At 36.8% G+C, this 14,136-nt stretch overlaps 1 protein-coding gene across 4 annotated transcripts in view; it reads left to right on the top strand.

Moving 5' to 3' along the window:
• The window catches only part of LOC110029671 (homeobox-DDT domain protein RLT2-like), a 67,933-nt gene that overhangs the window by 31,158 nt on the left and 22,639 nt on the right, over positions 1-14,136 (top strand). For 2 of the 4 annotated variants that reach the window (XM_020732073.1, XM_020732072.1), the window contains exons 4-11: positions 6,046-6,145; positions 6,234-6,323; positions 6,422-6,528; positions 6,604-6,684; positions 8,731-8,874; positions 9,241-9,460; positions 9,861-9,961; positions 10,321-10,407. In XM_020732073.1, the coding sequence (XP_020587732.1) occupies positions 6,046-6,145; positions 6,234-6,323; positions 6,422-6,528; positions 6,604-6,684; positions 8,731-8,874; positions 9,241-9,460; positions 9,861-9,961; positions 10,321-10,407 (930 nt within the window). The remainder of the gene's footprint in view (positions 1-6,045; positions 6,146-6,233; positions 6,324-6,421; positions 6,529-6,603; positions 6,685-8,730; positions 8,875-9,240; positions 9,461-9,860; positions 9,962-10,320; positions 10,408-14,136) is intronic. The other 2 variants (XM_020732074.1, XM_020732075.1) reach the window with 2 other exon arrangements.

Here is a 14,136-nt window from a genome sequence, read left to right as displayed (position 1 = left end):
GCGGGGTTATACCCGCGATCCGCGTTTTCGTCCCTTGTTTTACGCCTCTGCCCCTCTCTCGCTAACCTTTGCTCTCCTTTGCTGAAAGCCATTCGAAGTTCGTTGGTCTCCGACGCCGAAAGTCAGGCTCCCCATCCTACACATCCTCCGTCCCTCTCTTCCGGGCCTCCTCCTCCTTCCGTTCGGTCTTACCCGCGCCATCTTGCTCTCCAGGCTTCAGCTGAGCTCTCTCTTTCTCTCCTTCCTCCACTCTGTTTTAGTGAAAAGATCTTAATTTGGAGCTAGCCTAGGTATATGTTGATCTGAACGGTGCCTTATCGCAACTGAAGTGGGGAATTTAATCTTTCTGCTCTGTTTCGTCTCCATTTTCTACCAGGCTGCAGGTAGGGGAGGGGGATGAAGTTTTGTAAGAGATATGAGGAGTACATGAAGATCAGGAGGAATAAGGATTTTCCAGTATTGGGACTGAAAAAGCTCAAGAAGATCCTTAAGAACTGCAGCAGGGAAGCCGAATCTCAGCCACGTCTCATTGAGGATGAGGGAGAACAAGATAACCCTAATTAGTGTTGTGTGCCCAATTTTTCTGACCATTGCTAAGGTTTGTGGATTACTATTTGAGTTCATTGCAAATTTAAATAAGACTTGAATTTTTTTTTTTTTTTTGGTTTTTGTTTTTTTGTGGTCTTCATGCTGCTGGTACAGCTTTTTTGGGAAAAATTTTTGTTGGAGCTGTATACGTTGATGAGCTGACCATTTTGCTTAGCAAGAGGTAAAATATTATGTGTGCTCTTTCCCTAATTTTAAGTTTGTTGAATGCTGAAAATGATTAGCAGCTTTAAAAATTAAATTTCTTTGCAAAAAAATCCTTCCCATTATGCTAGTGTTATAATTGCTGCCATTTTGTTCTTTCCCTTGTGCTAAAATTAATAAGTGACATTATTTAAATTACATATACACCACAAAGTTCTCATATATTTGCTTAAAACTTATCATTCATATTTATATATATACCACTCCAATTTTTAACATCACATCCAAAATAAATACTTCGTTCGTTGTATTTTTAAAAATGAAATGCATCTTTGCATTCATGTGTTTATGGCAACAAGCTGTTATAAGTGTAAATATCAAACTTTGAATGTTGATATGTAAATACATAAAGAATTATGCGGTATGTTTCTAAATTTCTCAACTAACAATTGATTCGGCTGTAGTGCCCCTTGTCCTCTGCCATTTAACAACAAATTTTCTTCATCAGTTTATCCTAAGATTCTTCCTGGAAATAGATTTATTTTTATTTTTATTTTGGTTTTAATAGCTGTCCTGAGTACTGGAGCAGAGATTGAAGAGCGAGAGAATAGAGAGGCTTCAACAAACTAAGGAACTCTTTTGTATTTTCATGTATTAACATTTGAACTTTAATTTTATTGAGAAAATTATAACTTCTGCGTGATAGATTGTTCATTCAACTAAAAAAATTGCAAATAAGCTGTTTACAAAACGCACTAACCAAACAGCTAAACAACTTATTCAGATTAGGGGCAGAATGGTCAATTTTCCAGAATCAGCTGTTTTCCAGACGCACTAACCAAACAACCAGACAGCTTATCCGGATCAGCTGGTCATCAGCAGATTATCAGGATAAACTGCTTATCAGCAGAAGCTGGATAAGCTGCAGCTGCCCCAAACAGACCCTAAGTTTTAGGTGGGTAGGTGGAAGGAGATGTCTAAGGGTGATGCCGGGTGAGAAAAATTTTTTTTGGAGATGAAATTTTTGTATGACAGATGCTATAAACCCTAGGATAAAACTTGTCACAACCCAGCTCGATGTAACTCGTTATATTGAGGCGGGTCATCTCGTGTTGAGGTGATAATAGATAAATTAATACCCAAAATTTATTTGGAAGGAATTTTATTTACTTATTTTTTTCTTTAGATTTCATATATAAAAACCACTAACATCATCAAATATTGTAAAATAAAAATAGCCAAAACTTATTCAAATCATATCACTTTACAAGAAAAGAAAATATATACAACAATCATGGTTTAGGGTCTGTTTGAGGCTGTTGCAGTTGTTTGTAGAAGAAGCTGCAATTCAAAAAGTTACAGTGACTATTATAACTTTTTTTTAAAAAAAAAACCACAAAATTCTAGCAGCCATCGCAAGTCGTCAGATCTAATGAAAAAATGCAGCTTTTAACTGCATCTTTTTGAGAACACGGGCAAAAAACAGTCTTGTCAAACAGGAAAAACTACCGTGCGGCACCACATCGTCTTCGCACCGACACCCCAAACACATCCATAATCTCTTAATCATCAAAATATAAACATCTACAAGACTGCTACAAATATAAATAAAATGCACTGACATACCTAAAATCATAATCTCACAAGTAATGCAAAAGTTTCTACTCCACTTGAGCCTTATCCTTCCCTAAAGTAACACATGCGAGTAAAACAAGGGTGAGCAACCATAACTTAGTAGGCTACGCAAAAGCTACTGCGGTTTTTAATATTTAAAAAAACATGTAAATAAATCTAACATGTAAAAATATCATGTGTAGTATGTATCACAGTGCCAATACAAGAAATTGTAACTGCATCAGACATATGCTAAATAACAATATAAGCAACATGATATCGCAAGTGTAGGAAAATAACATGAATGTTAAATTTAATTATTTATTTAAAATTTTTTAAAATTTTCTCTTTCGTCTTCTTTTACTTCTACTTGTTCATATTTCACCTGTGCCCCTTATAACTCCACTTCCACTTGTACCTCAAATTGTTTACATTTGCTCAGATGTATCAAACACACAATTGGATAATTACATAAGTACAAAACCTCTTATAACTCCACTTGATTGCGCATAACATGCATCCGTCCAATCACAATCACCTGCAACTGCTCTCATTTTTATCATTTTTAGCATATTGTTTGATACAAAAACATATAAATGCTAATAATTTTGACATATTAGTATCACCACATGCTATAGAAAATAATACATATCAGAGTACGCGAGTGAAATCCGCAGGGGAAATAAATCTACACATTTTTTCAAACAAAATTTGCAAAACAATTTTTATGGAATGTTGAGAATAATTTTTAAAGTATTACTATCATGTTTAACGCACGTACCAAAATATACAAACTATTGCACAACATAATACCCATAAAAAAATAAATATTTTATATCGATATGCCCGACACAGTCTAATTTACAATATATAAAAAATTGTGCAGTGAAAGGTTTGTAAATATCCGTAGATCTGAGTTTGTACAAAATTTCAGCAAATAAATTTTATAACTTTATTAAAAAAAACAATGAATTTGACATCTAAAGTAGGTTAACAACAGCCTACATAGTGTTGGACAATTTCCTCAACAGACGTAGGTTAACACTAGCCCAAAGGACGAAATCAACTCTATGGTCCCCATTCCCAAAAGCAACTTTCTATCTCTAAAATCTTACTTTTCCCTCGCCTTCTCTCTCTACACGTTCTTTGTTTGGGAAAGAGATGGGAAAAATGCATGAAATGGCGTCCCAAATTTATTTAAGTGCTTTAAGATTTTTAGAATAAAATATTATTATTATTATTTATATTTGATAAAAGAATATAAATATAATTAATTGAAATATTATATTTATTAAATATGTATTTTATAGAACTTATATTTTAAAATGCTTGACTCCAAAACTTATATAAAAATAATTGGCCCACATGAAATTCTAATCTTTATTTATAATGAGAGAGCAATTTGGTCTTTTGTTCCTTCCGAAATATCAATTTTGTCATTCCAGAAATATCATCTCGCCCTTCATTTCTCTAGGCCATCCCATGTTGGGTCTAAGGAGGTAATTTGGCCCCACCGCTCCTCAAAAAAGAGGCTGGTTCCACCCTTGACAATCAAATGCTGTTACGGGTGGCTGCAGCGAGATACAACGACTGAGTGTGATGAGAGGATGTGGAAGGGGATAGGGGAGTATAATCATCACCTCGGGAGAGATTTAGCTGGTCAACACCCAATCCCTCAAATACAACCCTTGAAGGGAGAAATGGACGCCGATGGTTGTCCTAAACCAACTTATGCCAAAAACTAAACCTTGAAAATCAGGAATACAAATATATAATAAGAGGATAATTATGAGTGACCCAAGTGGACTGTCTGACTTATTGGATGGGTGAAAACTTGGACTAGTTTGGTCCAAAAGAAAGAATGGGTCGCACGAAAGGATCACGTGTGGCCCTTGCCTCATTTGTGCTAGCCCGAGCGCCCCCGCGTCATTACCTCTCTCATGTGGGTCGGCCATCACCTCTAAATCTTGGAGGATTTGATTGAGATATCTTATGAAACCATTGATTTGGTTTATTCCCTTCTTATTTTATGTTTTTTTTATTCAGAATTATCTTCTTTCCTAATTTAGGTGGATATGTTTGGTAAGTTTCTAAATATAGAGGGATTGATTCTCTATATATATGTACCCCATTTCTGAATAATGTATTAAGGGAATTCATTCCTTTCAAATTTGTTTTCTACATTTATCAGGTCGCAGTCGAAGAGTCATCAACCTCGGGAGATGATAGTAGCTTCGCCAACTTAAACGGGGCTGGCCTAACGTCATACTGTAAGGAGATAGAGGTTTTTGCAGATGAGGTCAAAGCTCCCCCAACCCCATGAGACTGCCCCGAGAGTGCTCTCTCTTCGGATGTGGGACCGGAGCTGCGATTCCAGTTCGATCACGGGAGATGGGAAACGAGCCGAAGTCTCGTTTTCTTTCTTTTTATGCTCTCATTTCCATTATTCTTTTTTCCTATATATGTGTTGTATTATAATTTAGAAGTCAGTTTTTTGCACGAGTTTGTTTAAGACAGTCGTCGGCGTCTGTTTCTTACTTCGAGGGTTGTATCTGTGGGATTGGGTGGTGCTTCGGCTTTTTCTCTTTCGAACATGGTGATTATCATCTCTATCCCCTTTTGCATCCTCCCACATCGCTCTCGGTCACCCCTTCTCTGCTGCAGCCGCCTGGAGCAACCTCTTTTTGCTTTTTTCTGTAGTTTTGTATTTCTGCCGCCTTGGCCGTCTCTTTGCTGTTGTTCTAGCCCATACCCATCTCCCTTGCCTTCTTGCTGTTATTCTGGCCACTAGAAACGCTCATCTGCAGCCTTGGCTGTTGTTCCAGCCACTCCGAACCACATTCCTGCGATCTAGGGGCAGCTTGTGCTTATATTGAAACATGGCCCGCAGGGTTCGACCCGCGACCTATGTTTAGTGTAAAAACCCAACCGGGTTTTTGGATAAGCTGCCGAAATGTATTTTCCAAACGGCGAGGCTTTTGAAAATGACGCCCGCACTTATAAGCTGCCCCAAACGGCCCCTAGTCACTATAGCAGCTCTCCTCCTTTGCTGCCAACATCCCGGGCAGCAGTGCGACGTCAATATCTGCTGTATGCTTGCTGTCCGGAATCAGGGAAAAGTTGCCTTGCTGTTTTTTGCTAGCCCACCACCTCGTCCACAATCTTGCCTCCTTCCCGACCCTCACCAACCATCTCCACCTCCCCTTGATCCAACCCTAGCGGGAGTTAGCGTGTCGTGTCTGTTGTTATTTGTTATTTAAGTTGGTTGTTTGTAACTTTTTATTTGAATTTCAGTAATAATATTTACTTTTTTATTGTTGCGTGGGTTAACTTCGGTATCTGAAACTACAAACCGTGAATTACAAAATAAAATTGTTAAAATAAACTAACTAAAGAAATTAGATAAATTTTTGCTCAGATCATTGATAGAAGCATTCTTTCTGATAAGAATAAACCGTCGGATTTCTTCATGAAGGATTTGGAAGGATAAGAGGGTAGACTCAAGGTGAGCCCGATAGAAGTTTTTTAGAATGACCTGTGAAGAATGTGCTTAGTTCCCTAAGAACATTCGGTAAGATAAATGGAAAATGAATCATAAATCTAGACTCCAAATAGTTGGGATTAAATTCTACTGCTGATGATGATATGCTTATTTTATATTGGTAATGTTTTTCAATGCAGACATCATCTGTATTCCAACGAACAGAGTTTAATTGCCTGCAAAACTCACTTTGGAGAATGCCTTCCGATGAAGTTGGCTCTTCAGTTAATCCTGACTCAGGTCTTGGAACTGTGGTAACTCTTTTAATGTAGTTAGACATTTATCTTAGATAGAATGAAGTATTCATTATCATTTTCATGAATTTCAGCCCATACTATCGGTAGCAAGTCACCATGTATTTCTTCTGGGAAGCAACAACCTCAAAAAAAGGAATTGCATCCAGACTACGCTCCTCAAGGTCAGATATTACTAGCAGCCTTTGACTCAACAAGAGAGGTGGCTTCTTCTGATTTCAACTGTTAATTGTAGTTATCTGCATCACTACAAATTTTGCAGCAGAAGCTCAGTTTACGATTTACCCCATCAATGATATAGTTGATAAGTTTGTATTAACTGATACGTTGGCCAACGATGTTACTTCTCAAGCGGAGAGGCTGCACAAGGTATAGATGTGCTTCACCTTAACAGTTTATGCTCTTTTATACCCATTCCTTACCAGCAACCTATATTACTTGCAGAGTGAAGCGGCTCGAACAGCAGATGAAGTTGAAGCAGTGGATAGGATGGTGGCATGTAAGAAACAATGTTTAAAAAGACAGGTGATTATATCTGTACTAATTATCCTTGGGGCATTTACGTACATACCACCCGATTCCTATGCAATAACATATCTAACACCCAAACCTTTTTTTTTTACTTTTATACCACCCAAATCTTTCATATCACATAAAAAATACCATTTTTTTTAACTTTTTAAAGTTATATACACCTTTTCAGGTAGAGTTAAGGTGACATATATATGTAAAAATTGATATTTGTCAATTAGGAAGAACATAAATTATGGAGCTAAATTAGGAGTTTTCTATAAATAGAAGTTTCCTTATTTCCAAAACTTTATTCTTATTTATTTCCCTTTTAGCTGAATATTTAGATTAGGATTATGTATTATTAAGTTACTTAAAATAGATTATATGCACTTTATTTTGTATCCAAAATAGTTTGTAATATTGTTATTTAATGGAATGAAAGCAAAGGGAAAAAACAATCGAGCATATTCAGATTTAAGTCTTTTTTTCTCAAAATTTTGACATGACATCAGAGCCAAATTTTTGCTATAACCACCAATAATTGTTGGAGTACCGTCAAGCCTTCTCGCCTGCCTTCTTGCAGGACGGGAAGGAGGGAGTAACTATTTCGTTGTCTTGATTCTCGTTGGTTCGTCTGCCGGTCGTCTCATGATTTCTTCAGATCGTTGCTTCTTCCACTTAGGCTTCGTCGGCTTCTTCGTGTTAATGAGACGACCGGAAGGGTTAGGAACATCAATGGTGCAAGATCCGTCTTCTTGGCGGTATTCTTCGTGTAATTTTGTCCGCCAAGTTCTACGATACGGCGCTCCTAGTGGACACGCTCGTGAAGAAGTTTGTTGATCTCGTCATTGAGATCACGGAGGAGATGCTCATCGAGGCCCTCGGTTTGGATCTCAGCCACATTGACACCAATCTCTCAAAGTATTTCACTGCGCCATCGGTCGACTTCGGCAAGATCGCGGCACTCCGAGGTGAGGTATGGACGACGCTCCTTGGACTTGCGCTTCTCCTCGTTCTTCATCGCAATGAAGCGATTGAGCATCGACTGTGCCTTCTCCTCATTGTGAGTCATCCGGGCTTGCGCTTCTCTCTGCTTCCTCGCCTCATATCACTTCGTTCCGGTTTGCTTGGTCCTCCTGCGTTGGCTTCGACACTCTTGAGCTTCGGCACTCTTGATCTTCGGCACTCTTAGACTTCGGTCTCTTGGGCTTCGACACTTTTGGGCTTCAGCACTTTTGGGCTTCGGCATTTTTAGGCTTCAACACTCTTGGGCTCTGGCACTCTCAGGCTTCGGCCTTTCAGGCTTCGGCATTTTTGGGCTTCGACAATTTTGGGCTTCGAAACTTTTGGGCTTCGACATTTTTATGCTTCGATACTCTTGGCTTCGGCCTTTTTGGGCTTCATCACTCTCAGGCTTCGGTCTTTCGGGCTTCGACATTTTCAGACTTCAACACTTTTGGGCTTCGATACTTTTGAGCTTCGACATTTTTAGGCTCCGACACTCTCTGACTTTGACACTCTTGGGCTTCTGCATTTTTAGGCTTCGGCATTCAGAGGCTTCGACACTCACGACTTGAGGATTTTTTGTCCCGGCAGTGTTATCAATTTCTTGTTAGCAAATTGATGTTTTCTGGTCAGTCAACATCAATTTGAGGTGGAATCTCAATCAGGAAGAACGGAAATTAGAGAGTTAAATTAGAAGTTTTCTATAATTAGAAGCTTCCTTATTTCCAATATCTTTATTCTGATTTATTTCCCTTTTAGCTGAATATTTAGATTAGGAATATGTATTATTAAGTTACCTAAATTAGATTATATGCACTCTTAAAATAGATTGTAAGATTGTTATTTAATGGAATGAAAGCAAAGGGAAAAAACAATCGAGATATGCAGATTTAAGCCTATTTTTCTCAAAATTTTGACAATATTTAGGTGTTAGATATGTAAATAGGGAAGAATTGAGTGGTATTTATGTAAATCTTTCATTATACATCTGTCTTTTATTTCCTTTATAGAAAACTAAATCATTAATGGTCTTCCTGTTGGAGAGGGGTGCAGACACATACTGACAAAGAGATGCTTGATCATGAAAGGAACAATGGAGAAGCTGTATTTCATGGAAACCAAACTGATGAGGGGAAGTTGCAGTATGTTGATCAACTTAAAAGTTGCCTAAAGACGCTGAATAATGGAAATATAGAAGTAAGATATTATTTTCTAGCAGATATTCATTGATATAATAGTGTTTTATATGTATTATTTAGGGTATTATTTAAGTAATATTATTTTTTTAAGTGTACGAAGTGTGTTCAAGGCCTATATTGGTTAACCATGCAAGGCTATCTTGAATAGTAAATGACAGTTCTAGCCTTACTTTTCTTGTCTTTTACTTATGACAATTGGGCTATTAATGTTCAGATTACCTCGATTCAAAGGCAATAGCAGAGCAAAGATCTTAAACTGTTACTTCGATAACAGTTTTTTCTATGTTATATCGAATCAAACAGCCCCTTAGCACATAAAATAGACACGCCTCAATTATATACACAAATCTCTTATTGTATTCAGGAAGAGAAGGTGAGGCAGCCAGAAGAACTGCAATTGGGAGTAGCTTCCATGGAGGAAGCTGTTAATAGAAGCTCTATAGCTCATGGAAATATTCAAGGGAACATTCGACTTATAGAGGATGAGCAACTTGAACTAATGAAGCTAGCTGCTTCAAGGAAAGGTTTATCATCCATTTATTCTCTTGACAAGGATACTTTGGATAACCTTCATACTTTCCAAGGTACTTTTTTTTGTTTTTTTGGTTCTGCAGCTTTTTTGTAAGGATATACGTACAATAACATGTTGCATTCTGTTGACTATGTGATATTATGCCATATAATGTGATATCAGTAACAAGATTCTGTAAATGATTGTTTGAATAAATAAATTTTACTAATCCGTTCTAAAGTATTTATATTTCTATTATAGAAATAAATAGAAGCTACATCCGAATTTTTTTGTTCTATCACTTTTGGTAATCCAACCCATGAAATGATGAAATATTTATGAAACTGTTGTGATATTAAGTATTTTTTGTTAATTCTATTTCATGAATTATTCACTATATTGACACTGTTTGTTTACATTTCCTTGTAAATTTACAGTTAAAGATTCTGATATGTTATATTTACCTGCTTCAGATATGTTAGGTACATTTCCTCCAGAATCAGTGCCTATGAAGCGGCCTTTTCCCATACTGCCGTGGACGGATTCCGAAGAGAATGTTGGAAACCTTCTCATGGTATTGATTTTTAATAACACTCATTTTTAAATTTTGTGCTAGTTATTTATAGATTTTGCTTCTGACGCTATGATCTTTTTATTTGCTACGTACCTGGTGAAAATTCTTATGCAATCAATAGCTTTAATAATCACATGAAAATAACTTGCTATGGTAGCATATGCTTCAAAACATTTTACAGAAATGTAAGATGTTTATTTTCGAAACCTGGAAGCTCTGTTATTAAAGCTTGTTTCTTTGTCATTGGACCTGACAATCACTCTTTTTTTAATAAATGCTTAAACCTTTTGTAGTGATCTCAATGTGCATGTGGATTTTACAAAAATCATTTTCTAATATTTGTTTGTATGGAGTTGCAGGTTTGGAAGTTCTTAGTTACTTTTGCTGGTGAGTTTGGACTTTGGCCTTTCACCCTTGAAGAGTTTGCACAAGCTTTTCACATGCAAGTAAATGAACTATCCTTTTGAGCAAAACAAAATGCAATTTTATTTTCATTAAGGGACAATTTGGTTGGATGTTTTTAAAATACTTGCATTTTAGAAATAGAATAATTGAAATGCATGTGTTTTAGAAATGCAAAAACGTTTGGTTAGATGTAAATCAATTGCATGGAAATATTTTTTGTATTTGTTATGATACATTTCAAATGCATTGAAATGCGACAAGGGCATGTTCAAGCGCGACGACTAACAATGGCAGGTGATGGCAAGTTTAAGCGATGACGACTAGCAGTGGCAGTTTTTGATGGTGGGAAGGTGGAGTTGATAATGACTGACATCAGTAGTTGGAGGGCAAGTTCAAGTGGTGATGACTAACAGTGGTAGGTGAGACAGGCAAGTGGAGGTGGTGATGACTGACAGTGGCATGTGAAGGTGGGCAAGTGGAGGTGGTGGTGGGCTGAAGCTCAAGAGAGGTGGGAGGACGACTCAAGAGAGGTGGGAGGACGACAAGGTCATAGTTTGCAAGTTTTCCTTGCATTTGGAATTTGCTAATTTATGGGAACTCTGAATCATCAAAAAAGGGCATTTTGGAGTATTCCAATTTCTTTGTACAAATACTTTATATGTGATTTACTTTAATCAAATACCGAACAAATTAAGTTTTTTTATTAAAGTAAATCACATATAAACCTTAAGAAAGAAACCTTAGCAGAGGTTTTAAGTTCTCTACCTCCCTTAAAATACACATCAACAATAATAGTAATGCTTTATATATAATAAAAAAATGAGATCAAAAGTATATGCATCCATGCCTAGCTCTCCATTCTTGCAACCTAACTTTCAAGATATCTTTGCTTGATATGCTCATAACCTCTCCCTGTCAGCCGTGTAACCCATGACACTAGAAAGATTGGTAGCCAACACGTGTGAGTTGCTCTTTTGCACTCTCCTCTGGCTAAAACTTGCAGATTTTTGTATTTTTTCTTGTGCTCCCAACTTATTCACTTTCTCTTTTTTTCTCTTGATGCCCTTTCAGCCTGATGATCTGATTCTCTATTTCGCATGAAGCTCCTCATCATTGATTTTTTTCCTTTGCATGAAATCACTGGCGTTTCTCCCCAACTCCAGTGAATTGTCATCTCTTCCTTTAACTTGCAAGAATTTCGTTATTGTGCCTTACCTCTAATATTGGTATCCTTTACATGAGAACTTTTCTCCTGTCTTCTCTGTTATGTTTGCATCCACACTCAACATTGATTGTTAGGAAGACATCTTCATATCTCCAACTTATGCGTTAAAATTCTGCCTCTTTTATGTGGATTATTCTTTGTTCTATCATGAATTCCTTGTTCACATTCTCCTACATTTGACTCAATATTCTCTCTTGCATACATTCGACTCCAACGCTCTCCAAATCCTTAAGGCATTATATTCAAACTAATGCAACTCACTCCCTCTTTCACACATGCTTTGTTGACACGATCGTTTTTCTTTTATTGCTCAAGCCAACATATCCTATTCTCTGACATTTCTTGAACCCCTTTATTACTTGGTTTTTTCCTGCAACTATGCACCTTAGATGATTCTAGTCCAACAGCCTTAGGCCATCTTTTTTAAAATACTCCTTGGAAGGCAAATGCAGGAACAAATAAAAAAGTTTGAGGACTTTTGCTTTTTGTCAATTTTTTATTTAGCTGGAGTTTTAAGGCTTTGCGTTCCATTGATCTTTGAATCAAATAAAAAATGTGGAGAGAGATTAGAAGACCGACTCAATATAAATGAAGGAAAAAAAGGAGGTTTACCCTACATTCTATTGATTTTTGATCCGGTGTGGAAAGAAGATTACCGGTTGTGTTCTGTCAATCTTTTGGTCCGACAGGAGTTTTTTTTATTCTATATTGATCTTTCATCCTGGCCATTTAGGGATTTTTTTTTTATTTTCAAAGGCTATTATTATGTCTAATGCTGGGCGGAGGTCTCCAAGTCATTACTGGGCTGTGGCTCTTGTAGTAGTAAAGTGTTATTGATAGGTTTGAATTGCTCAGATATTCTCATTGTTTATTGGGAAGATGCCCAACAGGCTTTTCGTTACCCACATATGACTAGCAAGGGAATCACTTGCAGCTATCATTGGTCCCACAATGAGCACCCCCTATGAAAACAATGGAGTTTACAAGTTAACCTCTTTCAAAGAAGTGGGCCCTCTATGTTGAAAAAAAGGAAAACAATATTTACTAAAACCCACTTAGTTGGGCGTTACCATGGCCTAACCACTATATGACATGCTTTTTAATCATTTCATTTCTAGTGAAGCATTACTATGGCTACCTGTCATAGGATATTTTCTTTAATCAAATTATTTTCAGAAATGATCCACATTATATGAAAAAAATCAATTAAAACATTGTAATCAAAGTATAAGCAATATATTTGACTTCCCACTTAATGTTGACGCTGACATGAGTACCTATATTTTAAGATCCTGTCCTAATATTAGTTTCATTAGTTTCATAGACTAACTTTTTTACCCGCATTTGCACGTAATGTGGGAACCTTTGCTTATTTAACACTACACCCGGGCACCGGTGTAGCAGCCCTTGCACACTTTTCACTATATTTAAGCTATACAACACGTTGCTTTCAGAGGACGCCCTAGCACTTACACAATGATCAAATTGATTCATGTCATGATTTGTAAGATGAATGCAATATAAATAAAGTATTTTTTTCTTATCATGAATCAGTAACAAGTATAAGAATTATGTTATGGAAATATTCTAATTGTGTTGTGTCAAATAGGAGAAATAATATTCTCTACTCTTGCTAGAGATGCTATAAAACACATTGGCTGATATATTGTTTAAATAGTCTTGAAGACGAGTTAAGTAAGGAAGATATTATCTCTCACTATAGAGTTTCTCTTCTCTCTCCACCCGGGGGATAACATCTAGCATCGAAACCTAAAACTATAAATCGAATTGGAGATTTTAGTTTGTCACTCTAAAATCTTCCCGATTCTACACCCAATAAATAATATTTCCCTATTTATCTGTACTTAATTCCATGAACGAATTTCTCCTCCATGAAATCAAATGTGATCTTCACTCTGTTGTAGAACTCATACTCCATTTCTTGGATCATATGTTTCACAACATATTTTAACAATTAAATTGGCCAGATCAAAATGTAAATTAAGTTTGGAGTTGAAAAAGCATCACAATTTATTTTATATTTTAATATTGACACATCTTAGGGGAAAACACAACAAAATTCGGAATTCATATATAAAATCAAAGTCATACAAACTACAACAAGTAAATAACTTATCTCTAATTTCTCCCCAAGAACACTCCTCGAAGTTCCTCTGAATCTCTTTCTTTTTTTACAACACATAGAATTCATCTTCGAAGTAGTAAGGAGAAAGAAATCTCTCACTTTCCCTCCACTCTTACAATCTCTCGAAGAATTTCTCACACTATTGGAACCTTTCTAACCTCCAGAAACGCTCGCTAGCACTTCCTCTTCTTCCAGACTAGAGTCTTCTGGCTCCTCCCCTATTTTCGTCCAAAATCTTCTTTTAAAATTGTGGACGAGTTTTTCCAAAATTTGCCTAAGCATCCCTTCAAAATTTGTCCTTATCCACAACCTGATTGGTCATAACCGCTGAGCTCGCCGTCGGTGGCCTCGAGGACGCCGTCAGCGGACCTTCTAAGTGGATTAATTCTGGAGGCTTCG

Source organism: Phalaenopsis equestris, unplaced genomic scaffold (assembly GCF_001263595.1).
Source record: "Phalaenopsis equestris unplaced genomic scaffold, ASM126359v1 Scaffold000600, whole genome shotgun sequence".
Classification (NCBI taxonomy): Eukaryota; Viridiplantae; Streptophyta; class Magnoliopsida; order Asparagales; family Orchidaceae; genus Phalaenopsis; species Phalaenopsis equestris.
Note: the sequence above shows the minus strand (reverse complement) of the source record. Positions and strands in the feature narration are given on the sequence as shown.